The 24224-nt window shown below is 36.5% G+C and overlaps 1 protein-coding gene across 2 annotated transcripts in view; it reads right to left on the bottom strand.

The window, feature by feature from the left end:
* Positions 1–17007, bottom strand: part of LOC127630616 (adhesion G-protein coupled receptor D2-like) — a 29304-nt gene extending 12297 nt beyond the window's left edge. Inside the window, exons 1-16 of one of the 2 annotated variants that reach the window (XM_052108236.1) lie at positions 16771–17007; positions 16368–16417; positions 16163–16223; positions 12017–12262; positions 11269–11916; positions 9605–9733; positions 9386–9471; positions 7422–7700; positions 3405–3516; positions 3181–3315; positions 2544–2652; positions 2323–2428; positions 1977–2029; positions 1755–1878; positions 456–559; positions 165–267 (exon numbers count right to left, since the gene is read on the bottom strand). In XM_052108236.1, the coding sequence (XP_051964196.1) occupies positions 165–267; positions 456–559; positions 1755–1878; positions 1977–2029; positions 2323–2428; positions 2544–2652; positions 3181–3315; positions 3405–3516; positions 7422–7700; positions 9386–9471; positions 9605–9733; positions 11269–11916; positions 12017–12262; positions 16163–16223; positions 16368–16417; positions 16771–16843 (2418 nt within the window). In that variant the 5' untranslated portion in view covers positions 16844–17007. The remainder of the gene's footprint in view (positions 1–164; positions 268–455; positions 560–1754; positions 1879–1976; positions 2030–2322; positions 2429–2543; positions 2653–3180; positions 3316–3404; positions 3517–7421; positions 7701–9385; positions 9472–9604; positions 9734–11268; positions 11917–12016; positions 12263–16162; positions 16224–16367; positions 16418–16770) is intronic. The other variant, XM_052108237.1, reaches the window with a different exon arrangement.
* Positions 17008–24224: the final 7217 nt, after the last annotated feature.

Below are 24224 nucleotides of genomic sequence, written 5' to 3'. Positions count from 1 at the left end.
TAAAGCAAAACAAATCCTTGATAAATAAACTTTAATTTTTACAGTTCTTGAGCCTGATTTTTCTCAGTACATCTAAGAAGCAGTGACAGAAACTAAACTAAACTGATCATACTAAAATACATTCATGTGGCAGAGAATATTCACAGATGTAATAAAAGTCACACCTGGTTTCCGACAGCCCAGTCGCTGAAAATGAACAGTAACTGAGCTACAGCCAGTGCCACGATCAGGTTTTTGTGAATTGTAGTGCGATCTGACTTTGGAACACTAGAGAGAGACAAAGAAACAGAAATAACACAATTCCCACACATGGACGTTAAATGGTTATTGGATGTGAGAGTAGCGCCGTTATTTTTTGCATATTCAAAGTTATGAAGACCCATATGAATTTGTTAACGTACTCATACTCAAAGCATATGTTTGAAAATCACACACACTCACAGACATATACTCACCCAACAGCAACAAAGAGAATCAGCGTGAGGATCAGTCCACATAGAGACACCCCAGAGCCAATCAAACCAAAGATCTGCAGACTTATCTCATGTTCATGACTCCACTACAACACACACAAACAGTGTCTAGTGCACAGTTCACATAACTACTGAAAAACTGGCAACAGTTCACCAGGGCTGTGTGCCATTCAGAATTCATTTCCTGGATTTGAATTGAGGTAGAAAAAAATTGATGCAGAACTGTAATATAAATTTGAATTTACGGAAGTGGGATTAAAATGGAATAAAACTCAAAGAAATGCATATAACTGCTGTAAGTAAAGTTTTACCTGCATAATACATAGGGCTATCTCTCTCTATTTTTTTTTTTTTTACTAAATTAAATTATCAATAAACCATAAACATATTATCATACACCCAATATATGGGGTATTTGTATTGATATTCATAATAAACATTTGAAATGTCATTTATTTCTTCTGCTGAACACAAATGAAGATTTTTAGAAGAATATTTCAGCTCTGTATGTCTGTACAACGCAAGTGAATGGTGGCCAGAACTTTGAAACTCCAAAAAGGGCAAAGGCAGCATAAAGATAATGGATACGAATTCATTGGTTAAATCCATGACTTCAGAAGTGATATGATAGGTGTGGTCCAGAAACAGATTGTGTGTGTGAGAAACTTTTAAGTCCTTTTTACAATAAATTCTCCTCCTTGCCCAGTAGGTGGTGATGTGCATGAAGAATGCGAAGAGCCAAAAACAAAAGTAGCAGAATGTGAAAGTGAACCTGGAGATTTATACATTTGTAAAAAAGACTTAAATATTGATCTGTTTCTCACCCATACCTATTATATCACTTTTCAAGACATAGATTTAACCACTGGAGTCACTTGGATTACTTGTTATGTTGCTTTTATATGCTTTTAGGAGCTTTACATTCTAGTCACCATGGACCTACAGAGCACAAATATTCTGAAATCTAGAATGTTCTTTGTGTTCAGCAAAAGGCACGTCTGGGATGGCATGAAGGTGAGTAAATGATTAGAACATTTTTATTTTTGTGTGAACTATCCCTTTTAATTTAAGCACTATTACCCTAGTCTATTTACTAATTATAGATATATTAGAGCAAGTTATCCCTCTTGGCAACGTCACCATGCAGTTAATGTCTAGGCATGCTTGGACAGATCCATCTGGTTGAATGGGGATAGACACACTGTAAATGTTCAAAACTGTCAACTCATATTATCATATTACAAAAGCTGATTGTTTCACAAGCAGATGAAACATCATTACCTGGACATCATATAACTGCAACAGTACAGCAAAGTTTGTAGTGTGGTTACAGTAACAGGAAGTAGAGTTATCGTGAGTGGAAATGACAGCACAGCCTTTAGTTGACCACCCTCCCCGCTCTGGCCTGAGGAACCAGATTTAAACAGTTGAGTGAATGTAAATAGGAAAATAAATAGTGAATGAATAAAACAGAAAATAAAAAAATCAATAAAAGTCACTTACTTCAGGTCAAAATCCCAAAAAGCACAGATGGGTTTTATTGTCACTGAAGTGTTCTAGGAAGCCAAAAAGAGAAACATTGAAGCTGAAGCCAGCTATGACAGTGATAATGCCAGTTGTCCAACAACACATTCTAACCCTAACCTAACCCACTCATTCTGCAAAATCTCCTTTAGTGTTCCATGGGGGGGAAAAAATCCTTTTTGGGTGAACTAAAACTTTATATTGCTTTTATTGGTATTAAGAGCCCATTATAGTGATGTCTGACTGATTATAGCCAAAGGTAGTTTCACATATAATGTTGGAAAATATGCTGAGAAACTGAAATTACACATGAAATGTCCTTTACCTGACTCCTGTGCTGGAGTGTGAAGTGTATGGCCATGCTGATTGGCTGTCCATCTCCCAACACTGTACTGGAGATGATTGACGAACCCAAGACTGTTCCCCGATAACTGAAATATAATCACATAATCCCAGTACAAATATGACAATAAAGCATGACACTGAAAAAGAAGATTAACTCAACAGCAATTCTCCACATTATAGAGTGAACAAACCATGACAAACCTGTGATAACCATCCGTGACAATAGGAGAAAAGGTAATGTTCTCCTCTCTTTCTGAGAGGCATTTCACATTGCTGTACCATGTATTCAGCAAAGTCACCTTTTTGAAGCCTAAGCAAGCACAACAAATACACATCAAGAGAAGAAAATTGCAAAAGGTTAATGTGCATGTCCATTTTCATCTAAAAACTCCATACTTAAAGAGACAGTTCTCTCAAAAAGGAAAATTCTGTCCTTATTCGCTCACCCTTATCTTTTTCCACACCAGTTTGACTTTCTTTTTCCCATTGAACACAAATGGAGAACTTCTGAAGAATGTTGTCATTTTTTCCATGCAAATACAATGAATAGCGACTGAAGCTTTCAAGCTTCACAAAATCACAGTAACAGTTTAAAAAAGTATGATCAAAGTAGTCCATACTCGCTTCAACCTGTGCACTAAATTTCAAGCCCTGTGAAGTCATATCTCACACACATAGAGCATCATATGTCTTCAGAAGACTTGGAATATAGCGCACAGGTTGGAACAACATTTATTATACTATGATTGGTGCTTTTGCATTCTACATGTTTCTTTTTTGTGTTCTATGGGATTGGGTCTACTTAATCTTTAATGAAATGTGTTGTAACATATCCTACCACTATTATGAAGTTCCTTGATATTTTTAGTTGGTACAGAGATGCAGTCACGTTTTCCCATGTCTGACCCGCAAAACTCAGAAGCAACAGATCCTTCAGAACTTTCAGAGAGAATCTTCTGTTGGACCTGCAACTCTGAAATACAGACATTGTTGTGCTTGGGCTGCATTTGTGTCTTTGTGTGTCTGTGTACATTTCCTCATCTGTGTGACTGTGTGTCTCACTGATATGCTGGCTGTGTATCTGCACACTGTCTGTGTCCTCCATGAGCAGAGAGTCGAGGTTGCTCATCATACGGTCTACAATCTGTATCACAGCCATCGGCCCCTTTACTACCTATATCACAACACAAACAAACAGATACATAAAGGAATTCAATGAGGTAACAATGAACAGCTCAACTTTGATGTCTGTATTTTATCGATTTGAAATTCTGTTTGTTTATTGGTTGGTCTCTTTTAGAATAAAAGCTGTACCTTTTCATACAAGCCAATTCTTATGAAATCTTATTGGGATACAGGTTTTTAGAGATTGAAACGTCTCTCATAATTTACTCACCCTCATGCCATCCCAGATGTGCATGACTTTCTTTCTTCTGCTAAACACACATGAAGGTTTTTAGATGAATATTTCAGCTCTATAGGTACAAACAATGCTGGTGAATGGGTACCAAAACTTTGGAATTCCAAAAAGCACATAAAGTCAGCATTAAAGTATTCCATAAGGCCACAGTGGTTTACTCTACATCTTCAGAAGCAAAATTATAGGTGTGTGTGAGAAACAGAGTACTTGTTTTTACTTTAAGTTCTCTTCCCTGTCCAAGAATGCGAAGAATGTGAATCACAAAAAAAAAGAAGAATGTGGAAGTGAAAGTGGAGGTTAATAGTAAAAAAGGACTTATATATTGATCTGTTTCTCACCCACACATATCCTATTGCTTCTGAAGACATGGATTATACATCTGGAGTGGTGTGAGTTACTTTTATGCTGCCTTAATGTGTATTTTAGAGCTTAAAAGATCTGGCCACCATTCATTTGCATTGTATGGACCTACAGAGAATCAGAATCAGAATCAGAATCAGAATCAGAATCAGCTTTATTGCCAAGTATGCTTACACATACAAGGAATTTGTCTAGGTGACAGGAGCTTCCAGTCAACAACAATACAAACAATACCAAAAAAAACAGCAGCAAGGCATAGGTAATTAAAAACAAAAAAGAACACAAAATAAATAATTATACATATACGTACATACACTCACCTTCATACATACCCACATACACACACATAGTGCAAATCTAATACAATCTGTATATAAAGAACAAAAAACAGTATATTATGTACAGAGCAATGTAAGTAATGGCAGAAGTGGATAAGTTGGATAATATAATTTAAATTAAAATTAAACTGTGTATTGCACATAATTATTGCTCAATGGGGGTAATTTAACTGTTCATTAGATGGATGGCCTGAGGGAAAAAACTGTTCCTGTGTCTGACGGTTCTGGTGCTCAGTGCTCTGAAGCGCCGGCCAGAAGGCAACAGTTCAAAAAGGTAGTGGGCAGGGTGAGTGGGGTCCAGAGTGATTTTACCAGCCTTTTTCCTCACTCTGGAAGTGTATAGTTCTTGAAGGGAGGGCAGGGGGCAACCAATAATCCTCTCAGCAGACCGAACTGTCCTTTGTAGTCTTCTGATGTCTAATTTCGTGGCTGCACCAAACCAGACAGTTACTGAAGTGCAGAGGACAGACTCAATGACCGTTGAGTAGAACTGTTTCAGCAGCACTGGTGGCAGGTTGAACTTCCTCAGCTGGCGAAGGAAGTACAACCTCTGCTGGGCCTTTTTCACAATGGAGTCGATGTGTATCTCCCACTTCAGGTCCTGTGAGATGGTAGTGCCCAGGAACCTGAATGACTCCACTGCTGACACAGTGCTGTTTAGAATGGTGAGGGGGACAATGTTGGGGTGTTCCTCCTAAAGTCCACAATCATCTCCACTGTTTTGAGCGTGTTCAGCTCCAGGTTGTTTTGACTGCACCAGACAGCCAGCCGTTCAACCTCCTTTCTATACGCAGACTCATCATCATCTCGGATGAGGCCGATGACAGTGGTGTCGTCTGCAAACTTCAGGAGCTTGACAGAGTGGTCCTTGGTGGTGCAGTCATTGGTGTACAGGGAGAAGAGTAGTGGGGAGAGCACACATCCCTGGGGGGCACCAGTGCTGATGGTACAGGTGGTGGAAGTGAATTTTCCCTGCCTCACAAGCTGCTGCCTGTCCGTCAGAAAGCTGGTAATCCACTGACAGGTAGAGGTGGGAACAGGGAGTTGGTTTAACTTAGTCCGGAGTATATCTGGTATGATTGTGTTGAAAGACACAATCATCAGAGATGAAATATTCTTCAAAAAATCTTAATTTGTGTTCAGCAGAAGAGAAAAAGTCATACACATCTGAGATGCCATGAGGGTGAGTAAATGATGAGAGAATTTTCATTTTTGGGTGAACTACTGCTTTGAGATTTCATCATCCCGTACAAAACATTAGGAGTTGTCATGAGACTGTGTTAAAATCATTAGTTCATGCTTGCAAAACATTATTTTCTTAATCAGTATTTTTGTCTTGATGTCCAGAAAAATATATAAACAAATTAATTAACTTGAGAAGCAAAAATGCATCAGGTATTAAGAGTATATTATTTATATACAGTATATAAGAATAAGATCAAGTCATGAAATCAAATGTTATTTAACTTTAATGTATATCATTTCAAATTCATATTTTAATGTTTAGTATTAAAAGAAATAGGTTAATGACCTAATAATAATTGTTAATTATTGCTACCGGATTACAAAAAATAAGCAAGTATCTATGCAATGTGACAAGATAATATACAGAAATAAAAAATGTAATGGTAAAAGTTATTATTTATTATCTCATAAATCATATCTCTTTGTGCAGAATAGTAATTATTTTATATATATGTATATATACATATACTGGCAGCCAAAATTTTGGAATAATATACAGATTTTGCTCTTATGGGAAGTAATATTGGTACTTTTGTTCACCAAAGTGGCATTCAACTGATCACTATGTATAGTCAAGACATTAATAACGTGAAAAATTACTATTACAATTTGAAAAAAAAATTCAGAACTCAAACTACTTCAAAGGTTTCTAATAAAAAAAATCCTCCACGTGCAGCAATAACAGCTTTGCAGATTCTTGGCATTCTAGCTGTCAGTTTGTCCAGATACTCCGGTGACATTTCACCCCACACTTCCTGTAGCACTTGCCATATATGTCCTGTTGGGCACTTCTCATGAATCTTACTCAAAGCTCAAAGGGTTTAAGATCCATAACACTCTTTTCCATTTATCTGTTGACCAATGTCTGTGTTTCTTTGCCCACTCTAACCTTTTATTTTAGATTTTCTGTGTCAAAAGTGGCTTTTTCTTTGCAATTCTTCCCATAAGGCTGCACCCCTGAGTCTTCTCTTCACTCTTGTACATGAAACTGGTGTTGAGCGGGTAGAATTCAATGAAGCTGTCAGCTGAGGACATGTGAGGCTTCTATTTCTCAAACTTGAGACTCTGATGTACTTATCCTCTTGTTTAGTTGTACATCTGGCCTTCCACATCTCTTTCTGTCCTTGTTAGAGCCAGTTGTCCTTTGAAGACTGTAGTGTACACCTTTGTATGAAATATTCAGGGTTTTTGGGGGGATTTTCAAGCATAGTATAGCCTTTTTGTCTATTTACTGATGAGTTTCTAGAGAAATCTGTTTCTTTTTTTGCCATTTCTGACCTATTATTGAACTTAAGACATGCCAGTCTATTGCATACTGTGGCAAGTCAAACACAAAGACAATGTTAAGCTTCATTTAATGAACCAAATAGCTTTGAACTGTGTTTAATATTATGGCAAGTGTTTTTCAAGCACCAAATTAGCAATTTAGCATGATTACTCAAGGATAAGGTGTTGGAGTGATGGCTGCTGGAAATGGGGCCTGTTTAGATTTGATCAAAAATGACTTTTTTCAAATAGTGATGGGGCTGTTTTTTACATCAGTAATGTCCTGACTATATTTTGTGATCAGATGAATTCCACTTTGGTGAATTAAAGTACCAATTTCCCTCCGAAACAGCAAAATCTGCACATTATTCCAAACTTTTGGCCACCAGTGTATTTATACAAACTAAATATGTAAATCATTGTTTTCCTTCTGAGATCAGTAAAAAACACCTCTTTGATGCTGTCCCATTTGCTGGCATTGTCCTGGCTGAGGAGTAATTCTGCCAGTGTGATGAAGCTCTGGCCGAATTTCTCAGCATCATGGCGGCTCTGGTTGGCTGTACTGGGCAGATCAGCGGCCCGAGAGAGCACATGGATGAGAGAGATCATGTCCCTGCCCTCCAGTTCTTTCTGTTCTTTCAAAACAGCCTGCTCAGACATGTTTAACAGATGGGAAACAGAGGTCCAACTCGGCCCATCTACAGTATCCAACAGCACATCCTCTGTGGTCTGAGATAGACAGGCCAGAATACAGGTTAGACGATAACAGACTGCAACAACATTATTTTTGTTTTTTCAGTTTCTGTGATCATTTGTAGAAATTTGTGTCTAAAGTTTACATCAATGCTGTTGATTTAACACGTTAATTCAGTGCAATTATTATTTTTTTTTAAATCACCGCAATTTATCATGCCCCCGGATTGAACATAAATTCCGTAAAAAGAATGGAGCAATTCAGGCCTAAAGTAGCTACTTCCTTTTATGTGTTTGCGAGTTGCAGTCAGCAGGGGATCATCAGCGCAGGTCCAGGTGTACAGCCAAAGTGCATTTGTGCAGGCAACTAACAGTGTTGCCATGTGTGCTTATTTTAAGCCACTTTTTTATTTTTTATTTTTTTTACGAAGTGGCTTATAAATATGTTCAGTAGCTGTTTGTGGGGTTTTTTTCAGTCCAGGTCCAACACCAGTCCAAAGACAGCTTGATTGAGCACAAAAATATACACGGGTCTCAAGGCTTGTTTTTTTTTTTTTTTTTAAGTTTAAACTACATTTAACTTGACAAAGCATTCTTAAAATGTAGCATTTATAACTAGATGCTAAAAACCATGAAACGTGACAGAGACACTCCAAAATAGAATGCATCCTGTGAAAACAGCTCAAACCTCGAACAAATTGACAAACTCAATTGCAAAATGCATTACAGTGGACTGTAAGCCAGTGATAGGCTTATGTTCAATGATATGGAAAAACAAACAAACACTATATTGACATCTAAATTAATCGATTCAAATTTGCAATCGAATTAAAGGGAAAGTTCACCCAAAATGGATAATTCTCTCCTCATTTACTCACTTTCACACATCCCAGATGTGTATGACTTTTTTTTTCTTCTGCAGAAAAAAAACAATACATTCAGAAGAATATTTCAGCTCTGTAGGTTCATACAATACAAGTGAATGGGTGCCAAAGATTTTACGCTTCAAAAAGCACGTAAAGCACAAGACCGTGTCATCTGTGAAAGACTGTGTTGCATGCTCCCACTGGTTTGACGAGGCATGTTGCCTGTACTTCTGGAGCGCTGACTGCCCCCTACTGCCACAGATTCTCAAAAAACATCAAGGCGGTGGTACATTAAGCTTGAATTGCTCTGATGGTAGGAACATTCCTTCTTTCGGAATGTATGTACAGGTCGATGGCATGATTAATTGCGTTATTTTTTTAACACATTATTTTTTATAAATCAACAACCCTAGTTATTTTACATTGAATTTGGGGGCCAATTTTAGCAAATATTGATATGCGATTTATTGTGATTAAATGGATTATTAATCGGCATATCATGTAATTAAATCAATTACAAATTACAACTGTTAATCAATTGACAGACCTAGTTAACACATATATTTTTATATGTTTGGATAGTCCCTGAAACGTAAAACATGAACGTATTGACTGACAGCATGTGTAACATAAACACTTTGATGTCTGGAGAGCTTTAGAAATTTACAAATATTTACAAATCCTATGACGACTGGTTGGAACAGAAACTTCTGAAACCTCCAGGTGAACAAGTTCAATACTCATTCATCTATCCCATGGTGGGACTCTTTTTTATCAGTAAATGATGGAGAAACTTTGTGAGAGAAAGAAATGCTTAATGACATATTTATGTATAAATGACATCCAGGTGTATACCATGCCAAGCTGCATGAGACATTGCATGAAGGGGCTTGGGTTGGAACTCATTGATTCTCGCATTTCTTTCATCTTCAGATAGCGTTCTGTTGACCAGAGAGCACTGTCAGACTCCAAAACTACACAATAACATCCTCAAATATTCATACAAATCCAAAATAGCATCAGTTGTTATAACCCACACATACTTATACAGCTCACGCAGATCCATACACACACCTTTACTGATTGTGCAGATGAAAGGGAGTGAGTCTGTACAGGAGACAGTCCTGTACTGAGGCTGATCACCAGACCAGCCCATAAAAACTTTACATTCCTCTTTCTGTACCTGTGTTGGCTTCAGGGGCCCTGCGGAAACACAGAAGCAATATATAAGACATGAATAGACATTTCCCTCTTGTTTTTCCTAATCTATGCTGTTATTTTTCCATGGAATAAACAAAAAATTAATTTAAAAAGAATCTTCTCATATATCTTTTACATGTTACAACAGTTCATAGTGCAAGCTCCAAAAAGAACAAAAAAGCGACATAAAAAGTGCTATTTTCCAAGTAGCTTTTTTATAGCTTTATGAAAAGAAAAGACAAAAAATCCTCACCTTCACTACAGCTCTCAAATCAAATATGGTGCAGAAGATGCAGATTGGATGCCAATTATATCAATTGTCATTAGTCCTCAAGCATATTGCAAACCATAAGTCATGAAGTCATATACCCATGTCTGATTTGAGAACTGGAGCAGGGGTACAAATTATAAGTAAATTAGTCAGTTAGTCTCAGTTTTTCACAAAAAGCACTCCAGTGGTTTAAAGAAGTGATATGATATATGTGGGTAAGAACCAGATCGATATTTAAGCCCTACTTTACGATGATTATCCTCCCTTCCCAGTAGGTTGCGACATGCATGAATCTTTTGAAATATTGATCTGTTTCTCACCCACAGCAATCATACCGTTTCTAAATATATAGATTTCTGGACCACTGGTGTCGTATGGATTATTTTTTTAATGCTGTGTTTATGTGGATTTTGGAGCTTCAAAATTTTGGTCACCATTCAATCAAAAATTTCTTCTAAAAATCTTTCTTTGTGTTCTGCAGAAGAAAGAAATTCATACATATCTGGGATGACAACAATAGCATTTGTTTTATTTATATTCATATATTATTTATAAATGATATAGACATATTTGGACATGTTCTGGTAGTCAAATGTTAGTGGATCTTGTTCAAAGTTAATGTTAAGTACATCTGTGTTCATTCTGCTAGGACACCTTTGTTATAAGTAATTTATAAGTAATTTAAAACTCAGCAAGCATCATTTGTTTGCAGAAGATGGATGGATGGATGGTTGGTTGGATGATGGATGGATGGATGGATGGATGGATGGATGGATGGATGGATGGATGGTTGGTTGGATGGATGGATGGATGGATGGTTGGTTGGATGATGGATGGATGGATGGATGGATGGATGGATGGATGGATGGATGAATGGATGGATGGTTGGATGGATGGATGGCTGGTTGGATGATGGATGGATGGATGGATGGATGGATGGATGGATGGATGGATGGATGGATGGATGGTTGGTTGGATGGATGGTTGGATGGATGGTTGGTTGGATGGATGGATGGATGGATGGATGGATGGATGGATGGATGGATGGATGGATGGTTGGTTGGATGATGGATGGATGGATGGATGGATGGATGGATGGATTGGATGGATGGATGGATTGTTGGTTGGATGATGGATGGATGGATGGATGGATGGATGGATGGTTGGATGGATGGATGGATGGTTGGTTGGATGATGGATGGATGGATGGATGGATGGATGGATGGATGGATGGATGGATAAAATGAAAGATAATTTTAAAGTTTACCTGGACAGTTCAGTGTTGAAGACACATTCTTGACAGATGGATTGACAGTGAGCTTCCGGTCCTGCCATCTAAAGATCGCTCTGTGATTGGTCAGTGCTGAACATGCACTAAGTGCCTGCACCTGTTTTAGCTCCAGAGCTACATCCCAAATGTTCAGATCAGTCAAGTTTCCCACAAATGGCTCCGTAAAAGTCCCTCCAAAGGTATCCTGGTCTTGCCCTACTATAAATATCCCTTTTCCATGGATGTCCCTGGGATTAGCTTGCCCAGCGATCCCCGAATCACCCTCTTTTCCATCCACATAAATAGCCCAAAATCCATCACTCGCACGCCAGGTGGCGCAAACATGGTGCCAGTCTTTATCAAGAGGAAACTCGGCTTTGTAAGGATTGTGTTGTCCTTTAATGAGAAGTGCTAGTCGGACCTTTTTTGGAGATTTCTTTCCTTTTGACTCATCTATTTTTCCTCGCAGCTGAAATTCATTGATAAAAACAGGCGCTGCGTAGGAGAACACAGTGGAGATGTTCTCGTGCTGCGGATCCCACTGCAGGCGCATGCACACACTCACTGTCGACAGCGTTGGGAAAGAAATGTTCAAACAAGCAAAGCTATCCTTAGACTGGAAAGATAAGCCCGAGAGGACTGTTGCTGTGATCAGAAAGATGAGAATTAATCTAATGAAGAGACACATTACAGTAAACTTTCACTGCGTGAAGTTGGACTTTGCACAAAACAGAACATAACTTACTTTGTTTGGAATGGGCCAGATGGGCGGTGGAGTTCTGTCTCTTGTTGGTTCCAAACCAAATGGGGCCCTTCAGGACGGGATTAGAGAGCAACTGCTGGGCTCCCTCCTCATCCTCTTTGACCCCTGAGGTTGTGAGGGCACCGAACTGACCACGGCAGTAACGCAAAGCTTGTTCAAAACTGAAAGATGTGTTCACAAACTGGTACACTGCATCTTTGCGTAGTAGAATATTTGAGTCGGCAGAATCTGTACGAGATGTGTGAAGAGAGATAAACTTACCAGAATTTAATGACAACTTGCTGAGATTTTAGATATCACTAAATATTACTGTAAAATATTCTAGTTTATTTCCCAGATAATTCCATGTTTGGTTAATCCAATTCAGTACACTTACTACTAAGTTCAAGTAATAGATCTCCACATTTTTTTTTTACTCATTCTCATGTTTTTCCAAAACTGAATTGATTTATTTTTTTCCACGGAACACAAAAGAAAAAAAAAAAAAGAAAAAATACTGGTTGTTTTTTACTATGTAGGCTATTTTAAATGAATGGAGACTGGTGCTTTCAAGCTTTAAATGAAATAACATTTAAATAAAAACACCTTTGATTGCATTTTCATTAAACTATGTTTTTTTTTTTTTTCATCATTGATTTCCCTTTTGTTGAATAAGATCTGAAGAAGATAATGAGCTGATACCACTTCCATTATATTATGTCTGTAGATTTGACCACATGTGTTGCATAAGCACATTTGATAGATTAAGATTTGATCAAATGCTAACATAAATGTTTCTTGTTCATGCTTTCAAAGCATTGTTACTGAGCTATATAGCAGGAAAAGCTTAAACATGCACGCCCCGGTCCATATAGCTGATGACTGTTGAATGCTGTTGCACAGCGCTGAGCATTGATAAATTCAACGTTGAGTTTTGCGCTGAGAGCTCTCGGATGGTTCAGACTGTGGGGAGATTTAATCAAAATCAGTCGGACAGCCAAAGATGATTGGTGTGCCAGATTTTGGTTGATGGTTGCCAGTTGACTAGCCCTGAAATAAACAATATGACTTGAACGCTACATTCATTGATTATTCATTCACTGATAATCTTTCCCGCCATTGAGTGGACCTGATCTCTGATTCAGTGAGTTGAAGTCGAGAATAAGATCTGGCTCATGAACGAATCATTCAGACCATTTTATGAAATGGATGATCCAATTCAAGAAAAAGATTCATATATAGTATATATATATTAGGGCAGAATATCTTATTCGGAAAGGCACGGAAAATGACTTCAAAATGAATAAAGGATTCATCTGAATAATATACAAAAATATTTGTTTGACTGATTATCCAAGAGGCACAAGGATAAAGCGACATTATAAATATACATTTCCAAAATGACAACAAATTTATGAATCTGTGCAGCCAATATTTCTAAAGTGTAAACCTTATAAATGAAAAGGTGCACGGTGTGATTTCAGATCGATTTGGCGCGGTCTGGACTCCTTTTGCTGTTTGTGTTAATTGTGCTTGTCTCTAGCTTGTCAAGTCTAACATTAATAAAGATACGACATCATATATACTTTTCACTTCTTGAAATGTCTGTTACTGTATCACACGGTTCACACGTGATTCTCATGTATTTATTTATAGCCTAAACTTGAGCGCGATGTTAAATTCCTGACCTGTAGTGATTTCACGTCACAGCTCGTCTGTATCCATCTCTTAAAATTGACAATATTTATATCCATATCAGTGATTAAGGTAATTATCTGGTTAAGACTTTATTCCGAAAAATATTTAAATGCTCTATAAAGGTTTAAATGTTCCATAGATTATTCATCGATTAGGAATATTCCTTCTGTAAAACGAAGAAACTGAAATATTCTTTTCTTGTTCTTTAAACTGTGCTAATGTAATAATTTTGAATTGAAAGAATTGAAAGTGTTCTTGAACTCTGGAAAGTTATTATATAAATTTGACATTATTATTATTATTATTATTAGCTTATAATTATTATTATTATTTATCTAAATAATGGTGTCCTATCATTCTCATTTAGTTTTGATGCACTTCCGGTTTACACTCCGCCCACACACGGATCTATTCTAATACAGAGACAGATACAGATAATTTTGTCATTTTAACAATGGCTCCACTGCACACCAATATATATATATATATACATTGCATTCATAAAGTATTCAGACCCCTTCAGGTTTTTTTCTCATTTTGTTATGTTGCAACCTTATGCTAAAATGCTTTAAATTATTATATTTTTCACATCAATCTACACTCCATATCCCATAATAACAAAACAAAAACTGATTTTTGATAACTTTGCAAATTTATTAAAAATAAAAAACTGAAATATCACATTGACATAAGTATTCAGATCCTTAGCAATGACACTTGAAATTTAGCTCAAGTGCATCACATTTCTCTGGATCAACTTTTTTTGGATTGGAGTCCACCTGTGGAAAATTCAATCTATTGGAAATTGAATTTGGGTGAAGGGCGTTGGCAAGAGAGGTGACCAAGAACCCGATGTTAACTCTGGTAGAGCTCCAGATATCATGTGTGGATATGGGAGGAACTTGCAAAAGGACAACCGTCACTGCAACACATCTGGGCTTTATGGCAGAGTGGCCAGACGGAATCCTCCCCTCAGTGCAAGACACATTAAAGCCTGCTTAAAATTAGCAAAATAGCACCTAAAGGACTCTCAGACTGGCACTGCTCATCATCTGCACAATATTATCCCAATGGTGAAGCATGGTGGTGGTAGCATCATGCTGTTGGGGGTGTTTTTCAGGGACATGGGACTGGTCAGGTTTGAAGAAAAGCTAAATGCAGCAAAACACAGTAATATCCTTATTGAAAACCTGGTCCAGAGTGCTTAGGACCTCAGACTGGGCTGAAGGTTAACCTTCCAACAGGACAATGACCCTAAGCACACAACTAAGACAATGCAAGTGTGGATTAGGTACAACTCTTCCTTGAATATCCTTGAGTGGCCCAGCCAGAGCCCGGATTTGAAACCAATCGAACATCTCTGGAGAGACCTGGCTGTCCACCAATTGTCATCATCCAACCTGGCAGAGCTTGGGAGGATCTGCAGGGAAGAATGGCAGAATGTCGCCAAATCCAGGTGTGCAAAGCTTGTCGCATCTTACCCCAAAAAGACTTGAGGCTGTAACCGCTGCCAAAGGTGCTTCAACGAAGTACTGAGTTAAGGGTCTGAATACTTTTGTAAAGGTGATATTTCAGATTTTTCTTTTTAATAGATTTTCAAAGTTACCAAAAATCAGTTTTGATGGGGTATGGAGTGTAGATTGATGTGATTAAATTTTTTTAAATCATTTTAGCATAAGGATGCAACATAAAGAAATGCGAAAAAATGAAGGGGTCTGAATACTTTCTGAATGCACTGTTTATAATACACTGTGTATACAGTATAAATATAACTGTATTAGGATTAATTATATAAAAAAAAATTGTCAATTACAAAAAATTCTGCAATAAATGTTTTATTTTGTTTGATGATACATCTATCTTGACACAAAAACACAGTATTTAAGACGTGATGCAACCAAAGTGAGATGCTCCAAATGCATCCGTCTGATGCATGTATACTTTAGAGTAAAGATATTTCAGACAGATTAATAAAAACAAATCAAATAAATAACTATTCATAATATTTAATAATTACATATTGAATTATTGTTATTAGAGGGCCTTTCTCAGATTCTTTTATTTATGCAATTAATTAGATTAATAAATTGGCATATAATGTAATATATATACTGAATATATATGTATCAAAGGTACATTTGACCACAAAACAAAAACAGGAAATATGTCATATGGGTTTGGAACAACATAAAAGTGAGTTGATGATTTCAGAAATTTCATTTTTGGTCAACTTCTCCTTTTTATGGGTTCCCTCCAAAATGTTAATTCTTTAAGAACTGAATTAATAGATCATAATCCTGTTTCTTTAACATTATACCCTTTTATGAAATTTATTAGACCTCTATCAAGTGACAATCAACACTGATGGCCATGTGACTTCAAAATTACTTTCCAGTTCCACCATTAACATTACAGCAATTATCTGAGAGGGAAAGTACAGCGTTTACTCACCCAAAATACCCCTTTCGGCCCCGTCTGACCAGGACTGAGTTGGTTCACACATACCAACAATCTTTATTGTAAAACATACAAAAAGCAAGATACAAAGAGCTGATTATTTAAAATAAAGTTCACTTGAAAATAAGCCACAGGAATAAAGTGAGCAGTTTGATAGACTTATTGATTTTCAATGATGTAAGCCAGAGACAAACATTACCATCGCATTGGCCAAAATCACTCCAAAGAGCACTGAAGGCATCTTCACATCTGGACAAAGCAGGACAGAGTTGCTTTCAATAATGACATGAAGAATGCAAACAAAGAGAAGAGATAACTAGTTCTATTGTAGAAATGTTAATTGTCATTGTTTAAGTGTATAAACAAGCATACATCACAAAAAACAAACAAAATGCAACTGAAGTGGGGTCTAGTCTGAGGCTACCTTGTTTATTATTATTATTATTATTAAAACCTGGAAATATAATTTTAGGATTTTGAAGGAAAAAAAAGGTTTTGGAAAAAAAAAATGCTTTTAGAAAAGAATTCAAAATCAAAGCTTTTTCACTAGTGCTCTCAGACCTTTGGACCCTGTATTTAATAATAAGAAAGATTTGACTTACAGGTGTATTTGTAGTTGCACCATCTGCTATTTGCCATGTGACGATCCTCAGTGGTTTGAGTCCAAGTATCCATACATTTGTGTGAAGAGTGTCTTTGCTTGTCGAATATCACGTATGCAGGTGTGTTTGCATCTACATGTGTAAATCTGTTTAACCCAGTGTAGTATCTATATGGACTTGTTTTGTGGTGTACACAGGCTTCATCCTTCAGTTTGCAAAGTGTAACATCATATCCAAATCTATCTCATCCAAACTGCTTTTCTTCTTTTCTCCAGTGTGTGTATCTCTGAGTCTGGGAAGGTGGTGAGCCCAGACCCCCTCGTAGATGTCCAGCCCACCAGCTCGGCCGTCATTTCAGCACTACGCTTTGTAATGCTAATGGACCTCATTTATTAAAGCAGACTTCTTGCGCAAGCAGTGTGAAAGTTGGTGCACAGAGTTCATCAAGACCAGAGGGAGACCTAGCAGAGCAGAATGCCTCTTATTTACTGTGTACCCATTAGTGGGCAAACTTGACACACAAACTGACACCGTAAAGTGCCACAACACTTGTTCAAATGGCAAAATGATCCCACGCGGTATTCTTAATCACAACAACATTAACTTTTAATCAACATTTACATTTTATATTGATCAGTATGCATCATGCATAGACTGACACTAGTGAAAGTAATTTCTTTCTTGATGTTTGTTCAACCTTTTTCTTGCATGTTGCGTTGAAAGACCCATTGTAAAGCTGGTATGTTTTCTATAGTCTAAGCTTTGGTGTCCCGGAGAGCTGTATCAGAGAGCACAAAAAAAGCTGTGACATCACTAATGCACAGTGTGTCAAAGGAAGCCTGTTATTAGTATTCACTGTAGGCTGCATCTCACATAAGTCCAGTGCACCAGCAAGAACTTCTCAATAAATGAGATCACAATAAATGAACAACCTTTTCTTAATTTCAGCAAGCAATTTTATAAAAAATAACGCATTAAAAAAATTAACACAATTAATCGCATGCCCCCGGACCGTAACAAGGAAGATTCCTGAGAAATGCAAGCTTGTAGTACCACCTGTTTACTCCAGAGGGCAGTAAGTGAAACTTCAGCTGTGTGGGCAATGCACAGTTTATACAGTGAACAAAACTACCATCCAGCAGCAGCACAACACAAACATGCGTTACGTTCTTGCATTCAAAACACTTGATGGAGCGCAAATTCGAACTAAGAGATCTCAAGATGTGTTCTAAGTATTAAACTATATTTAACTTGACACAGTGAACCAAAAATGTATGTTTATGATGCAACGCACCCGAGATGCTAAACAAGCATGTCTGAACGCAGGTGTGACGGGTCCTTAAACAAGCCCTCATAATAAATCTCCAACTGATTGACAAATTCACTTGTGTAATGGATTGCTGTGAACTGTATGCCAATGATTGACTTATGTTCAATAATATGGTAGTAAACAATACATTGTATTCTAAAGCCACTTTTTGTCTTATCAATGATTAGCCACAAGAATGTAATGCATTTTAAATATCTGGACATTTTCTATTTCATATAAATATATATATATTTCGGGGTTCGAAGTGGTTTTCGGTGCTTGATCTCAAATCTGGGTATTACCAGATAGAACTAGAATAGAAAGACAAAGACAAGACTGGCATTGTGTGCCCATTAGGTTTTTGGGAGTTTAACAGGATGCCTCAGGGCATTACCAACGCTCCAAGCACATTTAAAAGGCTGATGGAGAAGTTTATGTGTGACATCAACCTTTCGGATACCCTGGAAGAGCATGAAAAATGTCTTCTTCATGTTTCTTGAATCGCCTGAAAGAGTATGGCCGTTCCACTACCGGATGGTCTTCCCCACCTACTGGGAACATGAGCAGGACGAGGGGAGGGAGAGGGTAGAGAGAGAGGAGAGGGAGAGAAAAAAGATGCGCTGGTCCCAACAACACTTCCAGTCGGTCTTCAGCCAGCTGCACAGCGGCCCTCAGTTATGCTGGCCGATGGCACTGTACTTCTCAGTTGTCCCTCTCATTGCTCCAGAGCCACCGAGTAGATCACTCCCTCCACTGATGGTTAGGTTTAGGTTGGGATTTGGGTTTGGGTTGGGGGATATGTATTCCTCTTTACTTTATTACAGCCTGTAAAGCTAAAAACAACATAATTCGCAAATAACTTTTGGTGCCCCACCGTGGACATTTTCTCTCACACATGTGCACATATGGCAAAAAATAGTTACTACTTTGGCCACTGGGGGCAGTGTTTCAAATTGCAGTAAGCACAGACCAATTTTTGATAAAGAAAAGTCAACTTTCTGTATCTGATTTTAGCGGTCTGTTTATTTTTGGGTGAAGTGGTCCTTTAAAGCATAAACTTCACTGAGTTTCATTGGATGTATGTTTAAAACAAGACAAACTATTTGCCAACTTTAATAAAACTTTATTAAGATAATGTATTTTGAGATCATTCTGATTTTTCAGAATATATAAACTCAAAATTGCGAGAAATAATGTCACAATTTTGCAAGTTTATATTACAAATTACAAAACCTCTCGCAATTGCAAGTTTATATCTCGGAATTGGGAGAAATAAATCATTATTTCAAGAAATAAAATGACCTTTTCTATTTTTTATTGTATGGTGGAATCAAGGAACCATAGTTTAGAGTGACAAACATTTACATTTAAGGCATTTAGCAGACCTTCGCATTTAGAAGTTTTTATTCTTTTTGTACACAGGAAACATCAAGGGGAGTTGAGTGGGAAACACTAAAACAACAAATCAACAAATCACATCTAATTTTCCAGTAAGTCCCTCCCTTTAACTTTTCGCCGTACTTGCGTCCACATGCCGAAAACAGCCAGCTGCTGCTTTTCATCAGCCTTGACCCTTCCTGCATCCAGGCTGAACAAAAGCATACAGACATTTATCTTCCTTCCCTCAACCTTACACTTAAATTCACTGACAAGCTCTTTCTTTTCTTCTTCCCTCCTTCACATCCACTGTAGTGTCGTCACCATCGCTTCTTGCACATTTCCATGGCAACATTAGGTTTCTTTAAATGGCATGACAACGTCAAATAGTATCCTGGCCTAGAACAGGAGAGACAAAGGAATAATGGCCTACATGTGGAGGAAAGGGATCTTTCCAGAAGATCCATACTCCATGGATTATATAAAACTTCATGACATTGCTTTGAATATTGTTTTTTCTTGATTTAAACTTTGCAGTGTGACGTTTAATGCATTCTAAAACCAAAACTTGAAAAGGAATAATGGAGCTATTTTCTGTGCAACATGCATTCTCTCTCTCAGAGAAATAACTTATTTTGCTGCTTTTCTATTATTATCCAGTTCAACTCATGCATATGTAAGAAACATCATTATATATCATAATAATTGTAGTTACAAAATGTATAGGCACTATGTATATTTGTCTCCTGCATTTATTCGCCAGCATTTATGATCATAAGATCATGAGAAACCTAAATTCAGTCAGCTGTGTCTAAAGTTTTAAGTGGTAGTGTGTGTATATATATACTGTATATACAGTATATGGGTTGTGAGGGTTACTTTTGAAATGTATTCAACTACAGATTACAGAATACATGCTGTAAAAGGTAATTTGTAATGTACTCCATTAGATTACTCAAGGTCAGTAACGTACTCTAAATACTTTGGATTACTTCTTCAGCACTGGTAGATTTTTTCACTTGTTTTGACTATAAAAACTCTGCAAGTACAGTAAAACAAAATACACATGTTAATAATACATTCTCTGAAAAAGCTAAATATCTTAACTGATCTTGTTTTAAGATTATTAGATATTTTTACAGGAAAACAATACAAAAATGATTATCAAGAATATGACTTTTGCCCTAATATCAAAGGTCTTACTAGAAAAAATAAATTATGGTCCAAAGTGAATTTTCTTGATAATTAAATATGATCGTGTCTGGGAATGTGCATGTAAAATGGCTAGAAATAGCATTTTAGCTTAGCATAAAGCTGACAATTTACACAAGGTTTATTTCTATTTCTTCTGCTCCAAACTTACTTCAAACTTAATTTTATGTCTGCTCGTTTGAATGTAACACATCATAAGAAAGTGTTTCACCGCTGTTCAAATGCACTTTGGATCACATCATTTATATGGATAAATGTTTTCCATCTGAAACAACTAAATATTAAATTAAACAAATGACAAAAAAATGCAAAGTAAACTTTTTGAATGTAACTGTATTCTTATTACCAATTATTTAAATTCTAACTGGAATACAGTTACTAATATTTTGTATTTTAAATATATAATCCCGCTACATGTATTCCGCTACTCCCAACCCTGTATATATATATATATATATATATATATATATATATATATATATATATATATATATATACAGTATATGTATTTAAGATAATGTGATATATTATGAGATAATCCTACTGTTCACATCCCAGTCTAACCCAAGCCATCTAAAAAGAGCTTTCGAAATCATAAAACTGTACAGGCACCTTAGAGGAAGCCGTTTCAATCACATCTAGGATATAAATTATATATCAACAATTAACTTTTCACTAGTTAAAATACACATTTTTTTATATCAGGAAAGGAATTACTACTAGTGAAAGAGTTAACTGTTGATATCAGTAATTACATTTGCACTGGTAAATTCAAGTAAATACACTTGTCATCCGAACTGACTTTTAATAATGTGCAGGATATGAAGTGATCATATCAACAATTCTATTTCCACTAGTTAAATTGCTATTTCTTGATTTCAGGAATGTAATTACTACTTGTGAAAGTGCATAATTTTGTATCAGTAATTACATTTGCACTAGTAAAATTGTTCATTCTTGATATAAACAATTGCATTTTCACTTGTAAAAACTGGGATTCTTGATATCTGTCACTTCATTTCCACTAGCAGAACTTCATAATGGTCTGTGATTAGGGCTGCAACTAACCATTATTTTGATAATTGACTAATGTGACAATTATTAGAACAATTATTCAGCTATTCAGCTATTATTGCAATAATTAGCTCTTAACCAACTTTTCAGCTTGTGCCCGACTTACACGGTTAATCTTTTAAAAATACCTCTAAATGGCATTCACTGAATGAAAGGAAAAAATAGTTTTTATAAAGCTTAATTCAGTAAAAATTGTTATCAAGTGTTTTTGTCTTGTTGTCCATTTAAAATAGCCTTTCCATTAAAAAAACATTTCTGTTTTCTTCAATCATCTTCAACTCACAAAAAACAAACTCTCTGCCAATTTTCTTCATGATAAGAATGCATAGTGACACATATTTTATGATTTAATAAGTTGTGAGACATCACATTATAATCTAGCTGCATTAAGCACGAGCACTTGAGGGATGAGCGTCCCTAAACTAAACATTTTCGATAACGGCAACTGAACGTTTCAGCCCTGTCTGTGATAACATCACAAGCCGAATTGACTTTTGATCACGTGCAGGATATGAATTGTTGATATTATTAATTCAGTTGTTCACTAGTTAAAGGTGTAGTATGTAAGATTCAGAAAGCCATTTTTAATGACGCCTGTGGCCGTTAAGTGAAGTGCAGCCAGCTACCTGTTGTGCTCGTGCACACACTCCATAGAGAAAGCCAAAACAATGACGTAACGTACAAAGAGACTGAATGTGATCCACTGGCATCAGTTTGCTCAACAGTTGGCTTTTTTACTAGTAGTAAACTGATTATCCTTCTTTTTTTTACAGAATATATGACCAAAAACAGCCCTGTATGATTTTTATTAAATTACATGTATTAGATGATATGTAGATTTTTATTTTACTAATGTAAAAATAATTGAATGTTCTGCCATGTCCAAACAGTCCTGTCAGACAATTTGTTCATGGAATGTTTGTCAACCCCTATCTGTCCACAGCAGGCATGCTTTATGACCATTCTTACTCTCGAACATCAGTGCGGCCAAACTTTCACCATAGAGATGCTTTTTCAGAAGGTCTGCCATAAATGCTGAGGGTGTCAGTTGTGAGACAAAGAGGCGAGAGAAGAAACAGTCTGGGCCAATCAGAAAATGCTGAACAGCTTTAGGTGCAGGTTTTGGATTGGCTTCTTTAGTCACATGACTAATTTGTCCTAACTGACCCCTGACTTCAGAGCATCATAATGGACCAGTGGGAGGACATATGCTTGAATGGGACAGAGGGGAATGTACAATGGCTTTGGCTCTCATTTTGTAATTTGCCAAACAGTCAGTCACCTCTGTGTTAACTGATATAAAGTGAATGTGTTCAAAAACATTTCAGAAGCCTGAATGGCATGTAATCGAATACCCCGTGAAGTTAAGATTTGAGTCGTGTGGTTTATAATTTATGACTATTACCTTTGAGGGCATTTATATGCTAGTGTTCTCCTAAAATACAGAAATATGAAAAAGCAGACAAAAGCATTGAACATTTTCAGCCTTTCTCTTCCAGGAAAAAACACCCAAAAATACAGATGATTCTTTAATTTTACACAGATTTTTGTGTAAATTAAAATGAGACTGTCCCTCCCTCTAATAACACCTGTGACTAGCAAGAAGTGAAACATTCAATAGCAGCAACAACAACAACAACACAGGAGAGAATGATAGTGAATATTCCAGGTCAGTCTTTAAAGTTTAGATGAATTCTATGATGTAAATATTTTAGATGGAAACTTTGACAAATACACACTCTGCAAAGTTCTTCAAAAAGTGTTTTGCATTTTTCAAACTGTACTTATATCTCTCTTCAGTAACACACTGTCGCCTTGTGGCAACTCAGTGTAGTGCAACAATCCAAACCGTCAGTCAATGCGTTGCCTTCAAAAAGGAGGGGGAAGTTAAAATGGCAATAACTTTTACTTATTTATTTATTCAAATTAATGTAGTATTTTTAATCTTATCTTCATATTTATTTATTTTATTAATTATTTTATTATTAATAAAATTATTATATAATTATTTGTATTATTATTATTGTTAATTTTGGTATAAATATTCTTCCCAGCATAAAATGTATAACTACAAAATTGAAAGCTGGGTAATAAATTTGCATTTAATTTTGAAAAGTAGCTCAGTTACTCCACCTTGACCAGATTTAATCATACTTTAAACCACAATACACTGTCCCTCCACAAGAGTACACTGCTAAACAAATCTCTTTACCATTTACAACATCAGTCACTTGTTGACTTAAGTCAGAGCTTCAGTCACGTTTGTTTTATTTTGATTAATTATCAGTGAATAGTATTAGATTGAGCACTATAAAGAGGTTTGATACTGAGCGCATCACATTTTGAAGATTGGGACTTTGCGACTACACCCTTAATAAATGGCAGACTCTTTAACCACTACCCCAATCCAAAATATGTGATTACAACCTTACCAAGAACCAATGGTCATTCATTGTTACTAACCCTAAGCCTAAAGTCTAAT

This window comes from Xyrauchen texanus, chromosome 37, assembly GCF_025860055.1.
Source record: "Xyrauchen texanus isolate HMW12.3.18 chromosome 37, RBS_HiC_50CHRs, whole genome shotgun sequence".
Classification (NCBI taxonomy): Eukaryota; Metazoa; Chordata; class Actinopteri; order Cypriniformes; family Catostomidae; genus Xyrauchen; species Xyrauchen texanus.
This window is presented reverse-complemented; position numbering and strand designations above follow the sequence as displayed.